General features: G+C 40.0%; 1 protein-coding gene across 1 annotated transcript in view; it reads left to right on the top strand.

Annotated features, from left to right (window-relative positions):
• The window catches only part of EFNB2 (ephrin B2), a 62,363-nt gene that overhangs the window by 26,048 nt on the left and 17,450 nt on the right, over nt 1-18,865 (top strand). The window contains exon 2 of the mRNA XM_074989905.1: nt 4,667-4,950. Within this exon, the coding sequence (XP_074846006.1) occupies nt 4,667-4,950 (284 nt within the window). The remainder of the gene's footprint in view (nt 1-4,666; nt 4,951-18,865) is intronic.

The raw sequence follows: 18,865 nt of genomic DNA, 5'->3' as shown, positions 1-18,865 counted from the left end.
TACAGAGAAAGTACATTAATGTCAATGAACGGCTTTCCTTATACCTAATGTATTTTCTATGTGCTTTTCCACAAAGTAATCCAATGATTTCTGTGGGACTGATATTTGATCATACATCAACCTCCTTTTGATTCCCTGCATAAAGCAGCCATAAACTAGTAGCTCATTCCCCTGAGGGTTACACTGAACTGGGAGACTTCTTCATTGGTGTAGGGCTGGCAGTATAAGGGAGATTCCTGCACAAACTCTGGCTGCTGGAACCATCCCTTAGGACCATAGACAGCTACTGAGTGCAAATTAAAATATCCCTGGGGCTGCAATCAATTCCTGGAATTAGGAAGGGTTGGAAGTAGATTAAATTAATAACTGTCCCTCAGTCTCCTTTGGTCTTGCACTGCTGGCTCTAAAACTCCCATTCGTGGAAAACAGGCTGTATGCCAATTGATTTCAATGGAAGCAGATCTGTTCCCACTTTGTGTGTGTGTGTGTGTGTGTGTGTGTGTGTATACCCTTTAGTATTTGTTTGTACTCTTGTACCTCCTCGATAGATTAACAGAAATAGCCTGTTCAATTTGCAACTAATGGAAATCTGCACCAAAAGCAGGCAGCTGGAGGGTAGCATAGCATTTGGGACTATGAGGTTTGCATTTAGCCTTTAAGTCTCATTCTGTATATCTTTGCTCTAGAAATTGCCCCCACTGTTTCAGACTTAATTAATGTACCCTTGCTGTGAGGCTCTGTCCAGAGTGTAATCTTTAGTGTAACATATGCCACTGGCACCGCTGCTTTGGCATTGTTCGTGGGTTTCAGAAGACTTTTTGATAGGCTGTGTTACGCTTCTATGCTACACAAGCTTTTAATTAGTTGAAGTTACCTTCTCATACACACCTTTCAAACACTTCAAGGGCACTTGGATGGATTTGGGATGTGTGAATGTCTTAACACTGCAGCCAGCCTGCTGCTTAGTTGGCTTAAAACACTGAATTTTTTTGTTAGAACTATAGGATGAGAGCAACTTAATGACTTTATTATGCTGCCCTTCATACTTTTCAACAGGGAGGTGGGTGGCTCACTGCACTTAAAAATTTTAAACAGTAGATACAACAATAAAAATATTACAAGCTAACTTACACCATGGGTGAATGCAGTCCGTCATTTACTGATGTAAAGATTTAGGCTGCGAGTTTTCGAAAATGGGATCCTAGAATTCTGCACTTAATTCCATTTTTAGGCACTCTATGTAAGTAGTCTTTTGAAAATCAGTTTATTTCGGAACCTAGCTGAAAAATGTTGGCAGATGTCTGTGCTATAAATCCTCTCCCTGGCTTGTCCCACCAGAACAGCCGTGGGTCAGAGTGCATTGTGACTCCATTTTAATTATATATGCTGGGACCTGGCGCCAAAGTTGAAGCCTGAGCTCTGACCCACCTGGCTTGGGCTTGGACCCTCTCTCTAGCTCAGTCAGGGGGGTTGTGAGCCAATCCTCTTCCCCCTTTCATACCCCTGGGGTCAGATAGTAATTTTGTTGTCAGAAAGGAGTTGTGGTGCAATGAAGTTTGAGAATCAATGGCCAAGAAGCCTAATTTTAATCTCATGTTTTTGAAACTCTTCTTACTTTTATGTCACTGTATAATAACTGTTTCCAGTTACCAGTCACTGTATGTTTCTGTGATAGCACTGGAATGAATCCAGGGAAAATCTTTACAGACTCCGCCCACATTTCTGCATCACTATCTCAAGGAAAGTGAATTGCAACAACTTTGCTCATGGAAAGGTCACAGCCAAAGCCACAAACTGTAGAGAAGGTTTTGACACAATCAGACTACTAGCACCTTTTCATTTTCACACCCTCTTTTTCTTTCCCTTACCTCATCAGTGTTAAATGTTAGAAGTCTGAAAATTGGAGTAGAAGTAGCTTTGTCAGGTTCAATTTTCAGCATATGCCACATTCAGACAAGTAGCCAGAATATTCTCTTTGCTTTAATGCCTACCCAGTGCATCAGTTGAAGCTCTTGTAAAAACATGCATACAGCATAATGGGGCTGGTCTGTCCTTTGCGTTTTACCTTCCAGTTCCTGGCTTTTAAATCTTTAACCTTTTTTCTCAGTTCCATTTTTTATTCTTTTGCATGTATTATTTTTATTAATAAACAAACAAAAACAATAGAAAGTATGTTTCCCTATTGTGCATCTGTTTCTAATCAAAAACTGTCCTGTGATATTGCTTTTGGGGCCTAGCCTGCGTTCTTTTTGTGCTCCAAACTTAAGTCTCTTATCCCTACTGAGCCACCAAATTTTAGGACTTTTTTCAAAGGGCTTGTTTGTTATTTTTCAGAAGGTCTTCAAATTCATATCAGCAAAACTTATGGTCAGCAGGTATATGTTCCAATCCAATTAATGCGACATGTAAGTCCATGTTATATTCAGATGTAAACTGCGTTCTTTAAAACAAAAGGCCCAGTTCTGCAAGCCTGTCTGTAAATGGCATTAAGTATTTCCATCATCTGCAGTGGAAGTACATGACTAAATGTTTGCAGCCCTGGGACTAAACAGCTGATGGCCTTTGTCCTGGCCAATCGGGGAAGAGTACAAGTAATCTTCAACTTGCCCCAACATTGTGGGCAGCCCCTGTGCTGGTACATATGAGAGAGGTACAGGAAGTTCTGTCCCTCATCCAACTCTCTTTATGCTCCCTGTGCAGGGTCAGCCACTCCCTTCTAATGCCCGTGCAGGTGCGGGCCTCTCCAAATGCGGTAGGGGTTAAAAAAGCAAGGGTGAAAGGCTTCTCCATTCTGGCCAGCTCTGCCATGGAGAGAGTACATGCAGCCCCCTGTAGAAATGCAGCACAGGGTATGTTCCTCCTGTATACTCTGAGCTGGGAGACTGTAAAACTTCATGCTAGCCCCAAGGGTAGACCTGTGCCCAGTAAGCCTGGCCAAACCCAATGTTTGTAACACTGAAATTAAATAGCACAAGAGAGAAGGACCCAGTGAGTTATAACAACATGCACTTGTCTTGCTGAAACTCTGTCTTGCTTTTTTTTAAATACATTTGTAATTACAGTTGCCTTTCTTTTGCTCCATGCTGCTTCACAACAAATGTAATTCTTTCTGAGCCTTTGTGAGTGAAACAATCCCATTCATTAGTACAAATCAGAAGTCCTAAACTCTCATTGTGCAGGACCAAGCAATCACAATTTACAGTTGGGGTGCCTCATTGCTCTTTTTGAGTTAGGGACTTCTGATCTATTAATAATTCTGTAGCTGGTGAACTCCTTTATTTATGTAAAGGACGGGAGTACTTGAGGCTTACAACTTTATTCTCCATCTCTAATGTTTTAATGAGCCTGCAGAATGACTGTCGATGAATGAGCTGGGTTTTCTAAGTGTGTTGCTTAGTGTAAGCACTTAAAGAAGGATGTTCATTAGGAAGCCATTGTTTCAGTTTTCCGGCGTGATTCTCCATTAAGGAAGATCTTTGCAGCAATATGGCTGGCAGGCAGCAGAAAAAGGGAAGAGAGGCTTTTAGCTGTAGGCATTAGGAGATATTGTATCAGTAGCTCCAGCTGTAAAGACTTGCTTCAAGGCATTAATTGGAACAAATACGTCTTAAGAAAAAAGATTAGCAGAAAAGTGTGGTGGCTTTTGTCTTTATGAGAATAGGGCTTTTCGTTTTGTGTCATTGCCATTAATTGTTTTTAGTTTTCCTTTATGGATGTGTGAAACATTTTTTAAAGGCATAATTTAAAATAAATCCTGTGGTTTGATCGATGAGTGACTAATTATGATAAGTAACTCAATATGTTCTTGATGAAGCTTGCCTGTTAATTAGCTTCAACAGCAAACATATAATAGTGGGACAAAAACAAAATGCATGCACACTTGTGATGCCTGAAGAATTATGAAATCTGTGCCAGAGTTTCCAAAGGAATGCTAGTGAAACAGAGGAGGTTTGCATTGCAATATGGGTAGTAAAGCCCTAGCGAAGTTCCAAAGACCATTACCACGTTCTTGAGACTGGGCAGCAAAAAGTGGGAAGAGGATATTATGATAGTGAATCTGGTCACCTTATGATGCGTTGGCAGTAGGATGCCTTTTTGTTCTATGTCTGTACAACATCTTGCACAATGGATTCCTAGTCCATGGCTGGATCTCCTAAGTGCTATGCAGTACACATAATAGCAACTGATATGTTAGAACAATCTGAGGGCCAGATTTGTGCCCTGCCCTGGCACAGAAGGTACAAGAAATTCCTCTCTTCCCTGTTCCCTGTACAGGAGCCAAGCAAAACAAATGCAAGGCAGTGTGAGGATAGAGACAATTGCCATCTAAAACAGGGAGAAAGGGTGTAATTAACCTGCCATTCCTGCACTGGTTGACGAGAGTTAACTAGCTGTGCAAGGAAGCTTTGGTAATAATAGTGCGTACCCTGGATGCAGAGTCTTTGTAAGTCCTCAGAAGTGGACAGTGCTTATAAGACATACTCTTGCTCTAATTTTGTTGATTTTAAATGGTCAGGCACCAACTAGCAACAGCTGCTTCATTCAACTATGTCCTGTATGGCTTGCAAACAGTGGATTCCTCCTGTCTGCCCATTTCATATTCCATTTGTATGAATTAGTCTTTATCAGATGTCTCACATTTTCCCTTTTCTCCTGGTTCTTTTAGATTCCTTCCTGGACAAGGACTGGTACTATACCCACAAATAGGAGACAAACTGGATATTATATGCCCAAAGGTGGACTCTAAAACTGTTGGCCAGTATGAGTATTATAAAGTCTACATGGTAGATAAAGACCAGGCAGATAGCTGTGCTATTAAAAAGGACAATACACCTCTACTCAACTGTGCTAAGCCAGATCAAGATGTTAAATTTACCATCAAGTTTCAAGAGTTCAGCCCTAATCTCTGGGGCCTGGAATTTCAGAGGAACAAAGATTATTACATCATATGTAAGTACAAAGTGACATTGTTTTTTATAAATATACATTGTATGCAAGTAAGTTACCTGTTTTTTGTTTTTTCTTTTAAAATATTTTCTTGGCAACTTGTTTTCAACAACACACCTCACATTTTCTGCTGCATCTCTGGGCCTCTATCTTTTCATGTTTGGATACAGTCACTATAGAATACATAATTATGCCTAAAAATCTTCTCATAGTAGCTTTGAGTACTTATTAAGCATCAGATAGATACATCCTTGCTCAAACTACCTTACAATATGAAAAGTCCCACACAAGTCAGTGAGGTTTCATGCAGGGTAGTATTTTGCCAATTGTGAGTAAACATATCTAAACCTGGCTTTAGCCACATCTTATTAAAGATCAAGACCTAGAGCCTTAAAGAGTATAAAATGGAAAATCCACTTGAGAGGCATTATGCTAATTTACACCTGCCAACAATTTGGTCCTTTTACATTAACGCCACAGTGTCTCATTCAAAGCCTTGTGGGCATTCCATCTTTCTCTGGAGAACTGAGCAGTGATCTTCAACTGGTAGGAGTTGTGGGGTACTCCATAAAGCCAGTTTCCTACAATTACAGGTAGGCTGGGCATTGGTGAACCTAGAATCTTCCTATCTTTTTGTGTGTGTGTGTGTGTGTGTGTTTTTTTTTCTTTGGAAACTCAGTCCCTGAAAGATGCTGAGACTCTTCCATGTAATTTCTGCTACTTTTTTTCCCCATATGTAATAAACAGATCATTTAAAAACAAAAACAGTGAAACTGAGCGTTAAAGGGAAATAAATAATAAAAATAAAGTGGAGACCTACTCTTCTATTATATAATATTTATGGGGACTGTTTCTGGTAATTTCATTATACGTAAAATATGCAATAAGTCACTGAGAAATATCTAATCATTTGGCGTAACTAAAATGTGAAATAGTCTCAGAACTGATTCAATGACAATTGTGAGAGATTTAAAATGCTGTATGCTGATGGTGTGAGGGTTTGTCTAAAAACAAACAAACAAACAAACCAAAATCCCCTGTCTGTGAAAATAGGTACAAACGATCCTGTAGTCTTTAACTCAGGCAACGCTCCCACTGAAGTCTGTTGAACTTTGCCTGTCTAAAAGCTGCAGGATCAGATGCTGTGAGAGTTGGATGTAATCCCAACGAAAATGTGGAACATAACCATGTCCATTTATATGCAAAGCTGGCTTTAAGGGTGAAATATTTCCATTATTTAGTGCTAGTTCAGGGGAAAATTCACAGTAGACCAAATATCATGGAGTAAGTGTCACTTTTATAATTTATAACTTGAGAATTATGGGCACAAATGTAATCTGATTGACAGTCAGGTCTGTCATATCTGTGTCAATAGTTCTCTGGGTAGATCCAGGAGTATGACTCATTTTGTTTATTTTTTTTAATTATTTCATTATAACAATAAGACATAATAGACATTGCCTTTCCTGGAGAATTACCATGTTCTTTGGTGGTAGAAGTCATTTGGCCTGTAGACTTATTCCTCAGAAACCATATTAGATTTTGTGTAATACCTTACAGCCTGAAACATGGCCTGCCACAGCACTGCCTATTGTTGTATCTACAAAAGGCCTACCGGGTGTTACGCTGGCAGTGCCTTTAAGCACCATGGCCCAGATTCTCAAGGATATTTACCCACCTAACTAGTTAAGCAACTAAAGCCGTGTCTACACTAGCCCAAATCTTTGAAATGGCCATGCAAATGACCATTTCAAAGATTACTAATGAGGTGCTGAAATGCATATTCAGCACCTCATTAGCATGTTGCTGGCCATGCCTCTTCGAAATTGCCGCTTTTTGCTGCCACGCAGCTCGTCCAGATGGGGGTCCTTTTCGAAAGGACCCCACCAACTTCAAAATCCCCTTATTCCAATCTGTTGATAGGAATAAGGGGATTTTGAAGTTCTTGGGTTCCTTTCAAAAAGGACCCCCATCCGGACGAGCTGCGTGACGGTGAAAAGCAGCAATTTTGAAGAGCCTCAGCCGGCGGCATGCTGGTGAGGCGCTGAATATGCATTTCAGCACCTCATTAGTAATTTTTGAAATGGTCATTTGCATGGCCATTTAGAAGATTTGGGCTAGTGTAGACACAGCTACACTAGTGTAGACGTAGGCTAAATGTCTTGGAGGCTCTTGGCCCAGAGGTCTGGTTTTTCAGAAGTGCTGACCACCCATTGCCTCCAGCTAAAGCACTGGGCCTGTGAGCACTCAGTAGATCTGAAAATTAGGTATTATGAATCTGAAATTCCCCTCTTTTCTGTGTTTCAGAAGTAGACATTGGGCCTGAGTCAAATCTTAGATATGCCAGTTCTACATCAAGGTAATTCCACTTAGTTCATGAAAAGCTCCTCCTGATTTACATCTGTGCAAGCAAAACCAGAATCAGGTTTAGTATTCATCAGATGAATGAACCCAGGGGAGCAGAGGTAGGAACGTCCCTTGCAATCTGGCTGTAAAATGCAGCTTTTATTAATGCTACTTGGAGTAGTGTTAACGTCTGCTCCACAGCTTCTGCCCTCCTTGACAGTGTTGCCACCAACAGTACTGTCAGTCTGAAATGTTCACAAATCACAAGTCAGACTCCAAAATCAATTAAATCATGAGATTTTAAAAATAATAAATGTTTTTTTTCTGTGACTTCTGAGGCTCAGAGATCATGTTTTCAAGCAATTTTCCCCCACAATCATGAGGCCTTTCTTTATGAAAGCTGAAATTGTCATGTATTCTCACATGCCCATAGGAGCTGAGCAAAATACCAAATATGGTGCGAATTGGCACTGCTGCACTAATCTAGCCTCGCTGCTACAGGAAAAGGAAGAGATTGGAAAGGGCATGGTCATCTGGGCAGGAGCAAGGACTTGGTCTTTCTGCCCCACTGCTAACCCTACCCTTTAGCCCATTAAATTCAGACCTGCTCTGTCCAAGAGGTTTCCCCTGACCACTTGAGGAGATACCCAAGGCTGTTACAGCCAGAGCTACTCTAAGAGTGAGGAGGGGGGGTCTCTTAGAGTATTCTGGGCCTCTAGCCATGGAGAGCCAGCATGGAAGACTCTCACCACAGGGATGGAAAACATAGTCCTTCAACTCTTCCATGGCCGGAGACCTAGATCTATGGCAAGACCAGTGCTGGACAATAGCTAGGGAATAACAGGCAGAGCCTTCTCTCCATCCCCATCAGTGAACAAAATATAACAGGTATTCAGAGCTCAGTACCAATTAGAGGTGCTGGCAAAGCCTACAATTACTAGCTGATAGAAGGAAGTAGCCCTTCCAGCTCAAAGAAAGCAGCCCAAGAACAGCCCTTTCTTGACCCAGGACAAGAAGCAACCAGGGACAGCGTCTCAAAGAAAAAGAGTTCCTTAAATGCCATCCCAGAAATATGCTAGAGTCAGCTGGGAGTTTAGTAGTTCCCAACCCAGTAAAGCTGGTTTCTTTATAGACCTGTCAGAAGTAAATTCTGTAATCAAGATATTTGCTGTCAGGAATATAAATAACACAATGCATATTTATTATCTATGCAAAGTAGGCTATAAAATCCAGATTCCTGAATCTTCAGTCTAGGGGTGCTCAGTTCCCCTGTTAGAAAGCATTGAGCTATTAATTGCACAAGTAACACACATATTTTGCTGTACCTTTTTCCCCTTCTGTGTGGTTTTTTGCATTTCTTTTTTGACTGTATGATCCCATCTGACAGAGTCTGGTTTGCAAGCACTAAGGGTGACCATATAAATTGTGGGAATCATTATCTTGGAAGGGAGACTTATGGGCATTGTCTGTGGCTTGATCCAAAGAATAGGATCCTGACCGTGGTGATGGTGGCATTGTTAAATAGTGAAATGGCTAAAGAAACACCGTTGTAACGTGTGCCAGAAGGTAAAGGCAAGGTTAAGTTCATGCTTTCCCATGGTATTTTGGTGATGAAAATATAAGAGAGAGAGAGCTTCATACCCACAAGTCTCCTCAAAAGTCTTACTTTGGGCTTGTCCACATGATGCTTTAGTGTGCAACAGCGTGGAGTAAATCCTGGTGCATGCTAGCATGTCAGGGCCTATGTGGACATTGCTAGAACACACACAGTTCTCTAGTATGCATTAATGCAGTGCTATTTGAAGCTGGACTATATTAAGGCGCACTAGTAGTGCCTGTCTTAGGGGTCCATTTAGATTAATTAGTTTACAACACACTACTGCACACTTTACACCCTCTAGTTTGGACCCTGGGTACGTACCACATAAACAAGCCCCGTACAAAGGCAGGGATGCAGTTTTTCTCCATTAAATAATTATATGTAAAAAGTGACCTCACTAACCCAGGGACTCTGTAAACTGCATTAGAAAACACAGGGCATTGGAAGCTAGCCATCGTTGCACTGAGTTGTACATTAATCTGTAATGAATCCTTTGTGTTTCTGTGGGACTACTGGTAAAGTGATGCACTACGCAATGTAAGAGCATCAGAATTTGGTCTGAAGAGTCTATGCTGCTAATGGCAATATTGGAAAGATGATATTCCATGCTATTGTAAAAATAAATTAACAGTGATAGAATAATGTGCTTGCTCTACTTTACTTTCCTATCATCAATTGTTAATTGGTTGGAAACAGTAGTAAAACTTCAGAGTTATGAACTGGCCAGTCAACACATCTCATTTGAAATGAGAAGTACAATCAGACAGCATCGGAAACAGAGGAAGAGGCAAATACCGTACAATACTGTGTTAGATGTAAACTAATGTACTAAGATGTTTACTAAAGGAAAGCAGCATTTTTCTTCTGCATGGTAAAGTTTCATTAAGTCAGTGTTGAGTTGCAAACTTGAAAAAACAACTGTAATGTTTTTATAGAGATACAGACATTTCAGAGTTATGAACAACCTCCATTCCCGACGTGCCCTTAACCCTGAGATTTCACTGTAAGGCTGTGCCTACGCCAGAGGGTTTTGTTGCTGACAAAACCCACACAGTATCCAGATTTCCAAGGCGCTCTGTTGACAGTAAGTCAATAGAATGCAGCACTTTTGTTGAAAGCTGTACCCTGCTCACCACCAAGCATAATGCCTCTGTAAACAGAGATCTGTCAACAGAAAGTTGGTCTGGGCATTCTAGGGGGGAGCCCTGAGTCAACAGACAGTGCTTCCATGACACCAGGCAGCCCTGTCTGGCTGTGGTTCTGGTTGGTTGTTTTGCTAGTAGAGCAGCCATGCAGTCCAGCCACTCTCTGTCGACAGAAGTTTTGTCGGAATATATATTCTGACAAAAACTTCTGTCGACAAAGCCCTGTAATCTAGACATAGCCCAGTCGATCTTATTTTTTTTTCTATTATCTAATTTCTTTCCAACAGAGCTGGGTGTGGTCAAATGTAGCTGAGATTTGAAATGCGTTCACATTAAATTCCTCTAAAATATACAGCTATTTAACTAGCATACCCTAATTTTCTAAGGAAATCTGTAATTAAATGCATGGACCTAAATCACGCCCTACAATATAAATATACATGGGAAGGACAAAGATAGACATAAAACAATGCACGTTTCAGGCTATGGAGTTTCCACTAAATCACCTCAGGTGTGTCTACACTAGCTCCCTACTTCAAAGGGAGCATGGTAAGTCGGGTGTCAGGAAATTATTAATGAAGTGCTGCGGGGCATATGCAGCACTTCATTAAGCTAATTCTCCTCCCGTGGCAATTTCAAAGTGTTAAACTTCGAAGTGCTGGCTTGTAGCTGCAGCTAAAATTTTGAGGAGTAAAGGGACTTCTAAGTTGCCCAGACTCTTTGAAGTACCAGCGGGTTAGCCGCAGCTACACGCAAGCTGGCACTTTGAAGTTTAGTGCTTTGAAGTTGCCGTGGGGGAGAATTAGCTTAATGAAGTGCTGCACATGCACCGCAGCACTTCATTAATAATCTCCTGACACTCTACTAACTATGCTCCCTTCTAAGTAGGGACCTAGTGTAGACACAGCCCTCATGTATTTGCCATTTTCTGTAGGCTGGAGGTGTGTCTTCTACTCCTTGTATGTCCCCACGTGTACAGGAGAGCTCTTTGATATTAGGATATCCCAGAAAGTCTGAGTCTTAATGCGGAGGCCCAAAACCTCCAGAATGGGCAATCTTCCCTAAATGGAAGGGGAAGGTTTGTTTAAAGCTAGAGCAAGATTATATAAAATAAAATGCAAAATCATTTTAACTAGAGCAATTGTTCTGAGTTTAAAAGATTAATACCAAAATCTTGGCCCCATTGAAGTTAATGACAAAAATCCCATTGACTTCAGGAAGCTTGTGATGTTATATAGTGACTTTACTTTGTCTTTAGTCCAAGAAAGTGCAGAGCCCCAAATGCACTAATTGTAGGTTGGAGGAACTTCCATGGAGTTGGTGGAAGAGTCAATGTCCATTTTGCCCAAATCACCACATCTCACATAGCAGAAATGTGGCGAAGAGAGCAAGTTTTCTGTTCGCTTCCTCTGTTCTGTGGTATGAAGCAAAGTCTTCAAAAAAGTGACTATGAAGCACTAAGCAGCCATGTTCAATTTTACCACTGCATTTTAGCAATTTGAAAAATAAGTTTTCTTCCTCAATAGAGAATTATGGGTTCCAAGAAATGGCTACAGGATGCCCGAGGTAAAATTCCGCTGAACCCGCTAGTATGACTTCAACCTCATTAGCTCAGCTTTCTGTTAGATGATCATTTGCTTTGACACTAGTGAAATGGAACATGCAGCTTTCCTTAAACATTGTTTGTCAACTTTTTTAAGTGACCCATTTATGAAACTGGCCTCTGGCTTAATTTGTATATATAAAAAAAAAATCTTTAATCCCCCCACTCATCTAAAAGGTTGGACTGGCTACCAGTACTAGCACTCAGAAAAGTCTTTTAAAGGCAGGGTGGTTTGTAAGCACTGAACATTAATTCTGAATCTTTAACATTTAGTGGATTTGTTAATAAAGCCATAAGGCTTTTATCCTATCATTTTGTCATTCTCTTACAATTAAAAGGCAATAACTGTCAAAGAACACATTAAAAGACTGTACAGGTTGTGCCCTAAAATATTGCTCATTTGGATGGAGTAGATCCTTTTGTGTGACCAAGCAGATTTATGTGAATATTTGGTTTGATTTTTGTATTCTGACAGAACAATTTTTTAATCTTCAGATTTTCAGAGAAGCTGAAGAATCTAATGCCTCTTGCACAGAGCCCTCAGAGGGCAACCTTTGACACCTGCCAAAGAGCTCCTAAGAGCACTTTCAAATACCCAAAAGAGGCCAGTTCAGATACAGATTGAACCTCTCTAGTACAGCACCCTCAGGACCTGACTGGTGCCAAATAAGAAAATTTGTTAGACCATGGGGGGTCAATATTGTGTAGCAGCATTACCAACACTTCCACTGCTTACTGGGCTCTCAGAAGACATTTAGGGGTAAATTACAGCTAAACAACAGCACAGAACACAGAGGCAGGACTGGTGGCTGCAAACAAACTTTATGGGACAATGGGAAAGTAGGTTACACCCATGATAAGAGGTCTGGCTAACTAAAATAATGCTGGATTATGGATGTTGCCTGATGAGAGAGTGGAGGACAAGAGAGGTTCATTCCGTACCATGTGACATCCCAAGGGCTGTACAGGTAGTATTGGATGCAGCCCACAATGATAAGTAAGTTGAGAACTGCTGCTGTCGACTTTCGCTCCTTTTCCCATTATACAAAATCCATCATAACTTTATTGCAGGTCCTACATTTGTAGCACTCTAATGTAATTTATATTTTTTCCAGGAGGCAAAGCCCATGGTTTAAAAGCCACCTTGACTCTGGCTATACATGAAGTACATTCTCTTCCTTCCTTGTCCTATTTCTTCTTCTCCTCAGGCACTTAAATGAATTACGTCCAACTCTTCTTAGAGTAAAATGATATCCAAAGGTCAGTCTTCGAGTTTGTTGAGTTTTTAAGGGATATATCAGCAAGAACACTGAACGCTTGTTGAATTAAGTATGTATACAATTCATAAAAGTAATATTATTGGAAAGAGTGGGAAAAATCTGTGTCTGTACAGCTTCAAATTCCAATCAGAGTTTAAGAACAGAGTCATGGTCCACTGGGGTTTATGTCCCAGACCACACAGGGTTTGTAAGAGAATAAGATTATTTTAGATCAATGGTCTTTGTTCATATTCAGTGCCATTATCTACTGACAGTTTGTCTCATTTAAAGCTAGGCAGAGGTACTACAGCAGGAAATCTGTAAGTACCACTTCTCTGTTCCCAAGGGCAGCAAATGAAAGAACAAGATTGCTCTGATTGTTAATAGGATGGGAGCCGGTGAGGAACAAAAATTATATGCAAAGTGGATATATAAGCAGACAGGAAATGAAGAATGATTGCTTAGAAGGAAGAAAGAATTATTTAAGTATTGCTCAAAATGAAACAGCTTTTAATATTTCATAGGATACAGTTTATTATTTTCAACCACTGTTTATTTATAGTATTTTTTTTTAGTTCACTTAGCTTTATAAATGATTTAACAATGCTGGAGATGTAGTATATGCACAAAGGAAAACAATTTCCTTGCTAAGGATCTTTTATTTATTTATCAGGCCAGATCAGCATTAAGAGAGAATTGAAGTGCTTTTAAAAAACATCTTAGGCTCAGATCCTGCCCAGACTTATGTATATGTTTATCTTTAGATGTATGAGCAGTTCCACTAATTTTGGCAGAATTACTTAAGTCTAAACTTAGGCATATGTGTAAGTCTTTGCAGGATCAGGGCCTTAGTCTATTCTTGTGCTGCAGGATCTGAGTAACTATTGCTAAAATCAATGAGACTCAATTTGTATTGTAAGGTGAATGAGTAGGTCCCTTAATTAAGATCCAGTATATTTATTAACCTAAGAACAGAAACACACTCGCATTCATTTAGTCTACATTTCTTTTAACACATATTTATGTATCAAGTGAAATGAGTGGTCATTTGTATTGTTCCGATGTTTTGGATTATATTATTTGTATTGCATACCATGTATTTCTAATTAGTGGAATGGGGGCCTAGAGAATTGCATAGACATCCCCAGAAGTTTTATGAATTAAAAAAAAATGAAATAAAGGATATATAACATTCAAAAATAATTTCCCTCCTTACTGAGGCCCTGCTTATCCTGGGATCAGAAATGTCTTCTCCCAGGATATACTTTCCCTGGCTAGCGTAGAATATTTTGTCTGAGAGCTGCGCTTGACAATCTGTATTGTAGAGTATAGCTGTCTGTAAAACCATGTAAAACTTGAGGTAAAATTGTTTGCAAAATTCCATCTTTGGTTTTAGTCAACAGTAGCGATTTTGAAGAAAATATGATCAACATGTTGATTTCTCATCAGCTCTGTTATAAACTTAGTTGCTGTTTTCCGTCCAAAAGAAATCAATATAAATGTTGATATGGGTAAAATGAGTGGGATTTGGCCTTAGGTAGCCTGTAAAGTCACATAAAGTGACTACAGTGTTACAGGTGCACTGCTGTAAGATCTATAGCAGGGGTTAGCAACCCCCAGCATGGGTGCCAAAAGTGGCACGTCAGCCAATTTTCGTCAGCACATGACGCGGGAGCCCAGCCCTGCCCCGCCCTTCCTCTCCCATGCAGCCAGAAGCTTGCTCAAAGCTATGCAGCCTGTAGATTAACAAAAGACCACCTAATGCAACCAATCACCACCTAAACGGTAAATTTCAGCCTCTTTATTTATTAATGAAAGGGGACATTCAAAGAGATGTTATTAAGGGCCCAAAAGCAAGCTATACCACTGCATAGACCATCTTGACTTATCCAGGCGATCTTGCAGGATCTCAAAATCAAAAAGGAGTCATATAAAAAGTGGAAATTTGGAGAAATTACAGAAGATGAATATAAACAAACAATACATATATGAAGGGGCAAAAAACAAGCTGAAACTAGCTAGAGACATAAAGGGTAACAAGAAGTCATCCTATAAATATATTCAAGGAAGAGGAAGACCAAGGACAGGGTAGGCCCACTACTCAGTGAGGAGGGAGAAACAAAATCAGGAAACTAGGAAATGGCAGAGGTGCTTAATGACGTCTTTGTTTTGGTCTCCACCAAGAAGGCCAATGCAGAAATACCTTACGTAATGTATGCTAGTGGGAAGGGGGTAGGTTTACAGGATAAAATGAAAAAAAAATAACAAGTTAAAAATTACTTAGAGAAATTAGATGTCCGCAAGTCACTGGGGCCTGATTAAATGAATCCTAGAATACTTAAGGAGCTGGTAGAGGAGGTTTCTGAGCCTTTACCCATCATCTTTGAAAAGTCCTGGAAGTCGAGAGAGATTCCAGAAGACTGAAAAAGGGCCCATCTATAAATATAGTGCCCATCTATAAAAAAGGGAAAAAAAAAATAACCCAGGCAATTATAGACCAGTCAGTTTAACTTCTGTGCTGGGAAAGATAATGGAGCAAATAATTCACGAATTCATCTGCAAACATCTGGAAGAGAATAAGGTGATAGGTAATAGCCAGCATGGATTTGTAAAGAACAAATCATGGCATACCAATCTGATAGCTTTTTTTTTTTTTATTGACAGGATAACAAGTCTTGTGGGTAAGGGAGAAGTGGTGGATGTGGTATACCTAGACTTTAGTAAGGCATTCGACATGGTCTCGCATGATCTTCTTGTCAATAAATTAAGCAAATACAACTTATAAGGGACCACTATTACGTGGGTGCATAACTAGGTGGATAACCATTCTCAAAGAGTAGTTATTAATGTTTCGCAGGCATGTTGGAAGGGCATAACAAATGGGGTTCCTCAGGGATCTTTTTTGGGACCAATTCTGTTCAATATCTTCAACAATGATTTAGATATTGGCATAGAGAGTATGCTCATTAAGTTTGCAGATGATACCAAGCTCGGGGGGAGTTGCAACTAATTTGAAGGATAGGCTCATAATTCAAAATGATCTGGACAAACTGGAGAAATGGTCTGAAGTAAACAGGATGAAGTTTAATAAGGATAAATGCAAAGTACTCCACTTAGAAAGGAACAATCAGTTTCATACATACAGAACAGGAAACAACTGTCTAGGAAGGAATACTTCAGAGAGGGATTTAGGGGTCATAGTGGACTACAAGGTAAATATGAGTCAACAGTGTGATGCTGTTGCAAAAAAACAAACAAGATTCGAAGATGCATTAACAAGAGTGTAGTGAGCAAGACACGAGAGGTCATTCTTCTGGTCTACTCTGTGCTGATTAGGCCTCAATTGGAGTATTGTGTCCAGTTCTGGACACCACATTTCAAGAAAGCTGTAGAGAAATTGGAGAAGGTCCAGAGAAAAGCAAAAATGATTAAAGGTCTAGAGAATGTGAGTTATGAGGGAAGACTGAAAGAACTGGGCTTGTTTAGTTTAGAAAAAAGAAGATTTAGAGGGGACATGATAGCAGTTTTTAAGTATCTTGAAGAGGGTTACAAGGAGAAGGGAGAAAAATTGTTCCCCTTAGCCTCTGAGGATAGGACAAGAAGCAATGGACTTAAACTGCAGCAAGGGAGGTTTAGATTACATTAGGAAAAACTTCCTAGCTGTCAAGGTGGTTAGACACTGAAATAAATTACCTAGGGAGGTTGTGGAATCTCCATCACTGGAGACTTTTAAGAGCAGGTTAGATAGATACCTATTGGGGATGGTCTAGAATGCTTGATCATGCCAAGAGGGCAGGGGACTGGACTCAATGGTCTCTCGAGGTCCCTTTCAGTTCTAGTGTTCTATGATTCTATGAAGGTGTTGTAAGTAGGACTGTTCATGACTTTAAGAAGTCTCACCAGCTCTTGAATGGTAGATAGAGATCCAAACGTCAAATTTCAGCACTCTGCCTTGGAAAGGTTGCTGACCCCTGGTCTGTAGCATAAATCAGCCTAAGTAAAAGGCATCTGATCTCCACAGTGGGCTGAAAGCCCACAGTTCCAACTGAAGTTAATGGGAATAACAAGCACTCAGCACCTTTGAAGGTCAGGTCACTTTGATTTAAGTACTGTGCCCAGGTTTGAAAACTTGGGCCCTGATCAATGTAATGGTCATGTATCATTCTAGACACAGACACATACAACACTCACAACAGTACTTAACTTCTGATTAGCTTTGTGAGGGGTATTCAGTAGTATCATAATTGATCTGAGTACAAAGGTGGTCAAACTGTGTTGCTGAAGGATAGTTAGATGATGTAAGTAGCTTTTTGTGTGTTGCAATAAAGAACGTTTTTGTTGTGCTTGATGTAAAACCAAGAGGTGAAGGTATTCTTTTATTGAAACAAACGTGGAAAATTGCTCTAGATTGTTATAGTATAGAGCATCTCCCTTGAAAGGAATGGGTTCATCTGTAGGGCAAACTCTGACTGTGGCATTTTATTGGGGTTACTGCTGGACTCTATGCAGTCAAAGCAACTAACGTCATGTCCATCTCAACTATTATAAGCATGAGAGTGGCACATTTTCTCATCTGTAGTGTTATATTCTAAACTGTCACTAGGCATTAACTCAGTCACTGGTGAAGTCCTACCACCTAGAGTTGAACTCTGCCCCAAAATGATGTTTTCCACTTCACTGGCACTCGTATAGCAATTACTGGGTCATTAATATCATTGCATGCAATTAGTGACAGGAGAATGAGCAAGAGTGGGCTTTTTATTTTGTTTTTGTTTTTTTGAATATAAACATTTTACTATAACCTTTTTTTCATCCAAGGGCTTCAGTCATAAAAATCAAAGAGGTTTTAAAGGCAGGCGCAGATTTATAAGGGAACCTGTTGAGTTTGCGTGCTACAGAAAATATTTTCCTGTTTAATATTAAAATACAAGGTCTTGTTTCTAGCCAGCCCATTTGTCATTAGGGACAATGAGTGTAACCTGAATGCTAACTAGTTCTATTAGCTCTGTTCAGCTGAACTGTTAAGCAAAGCACATTATGGCAATAAGGAGGTATTTATTTCTATTGATGTGAGGCTTTTGCCAGCAGCAGGCTTGTAAGAAGGGCAAACGGAGTAAAATATCTGTTTTTGTCTGTTGAAGTTAGGTATCCAGTAGTCTGCTTTGGAAAAAGTTCAAACTAGCGTTAACCATTTTAATTAGCAAGCTTATACCTGCTGTACTGTTTAGTTCATCACCCATATATTCATAATTTCTTTATGTAAATAATAGGCAGCTGTGTGTGGTACCTGCTCATAGCTGGATCACTATGGCAAAACCAAACAAACAAAAAAAAATTCTGTAGAGTATTCTTTATGAAAACCTTTTAATGGAAATAATGTTGGGGAAAAAATAACTCTATTTTAGAATTACCAAGAATAACTTTTTATCAATAAATCCTTGAGCGTTGTTCTCTTTAACTGACTCAGAACCTTTACAACTCATTTTAAGACACTTGAAAACAGCGAAAAAATAGTTTTTGGTGGAGAGGAAGAGGCAGCAACTATGGAGGACACAAACAAATTACTCTGTATCACCCCACACCTTTCTCCAGTCTCCATTAATAGGAAAGGAAGCAATTTAGTCTGATCCTGCTTCAGCTGTAGTCAGGGGTTCAGGGGTGGTGTTGCTATTAACTTAAATGTGACCAGGATCATGCATTACAGACATCGCTATCTGAACGTCATAGGAAAGAGCAGATAGGCTGGTTAAGCATTGCTAAGGACTTGTTGTCATCCATTCTCTGTTGCATTGCTGTGGATAATGACTGGCAATGACTGTGTTTTACAAAGACAACCGTGGCCGCTGAAGTGCCCGCTTGCTAAATCAAGATGTTTTTCTGGATCAGATGGGGCAATTGTGGCAGAATTTGTTGTTTACTGCACTTCACCCCGGTATCCACTGATCCAAAGAGGAAAGTGATGCTG

This window comes from Carettochelys insculpta, chromosome 1 (genome assembly GCF_033958435.1).
Source record: "Carettochelys insculpta isolate YL-2023 chromosome 1, ASM3395843v1, whole genome shotgun sequence".
NCBI classification, from domain to species: domain Eukaryota; kingdom Metazoa; phylum Chordata; order Testudines; family Carettochelyidae; genus Carettochelys; species Carettochelys insculpta.
Note: the sequence above shows the minus strand (reverse complement) of the source record. Positions and strands in the feature narration are given on the sequence as shown.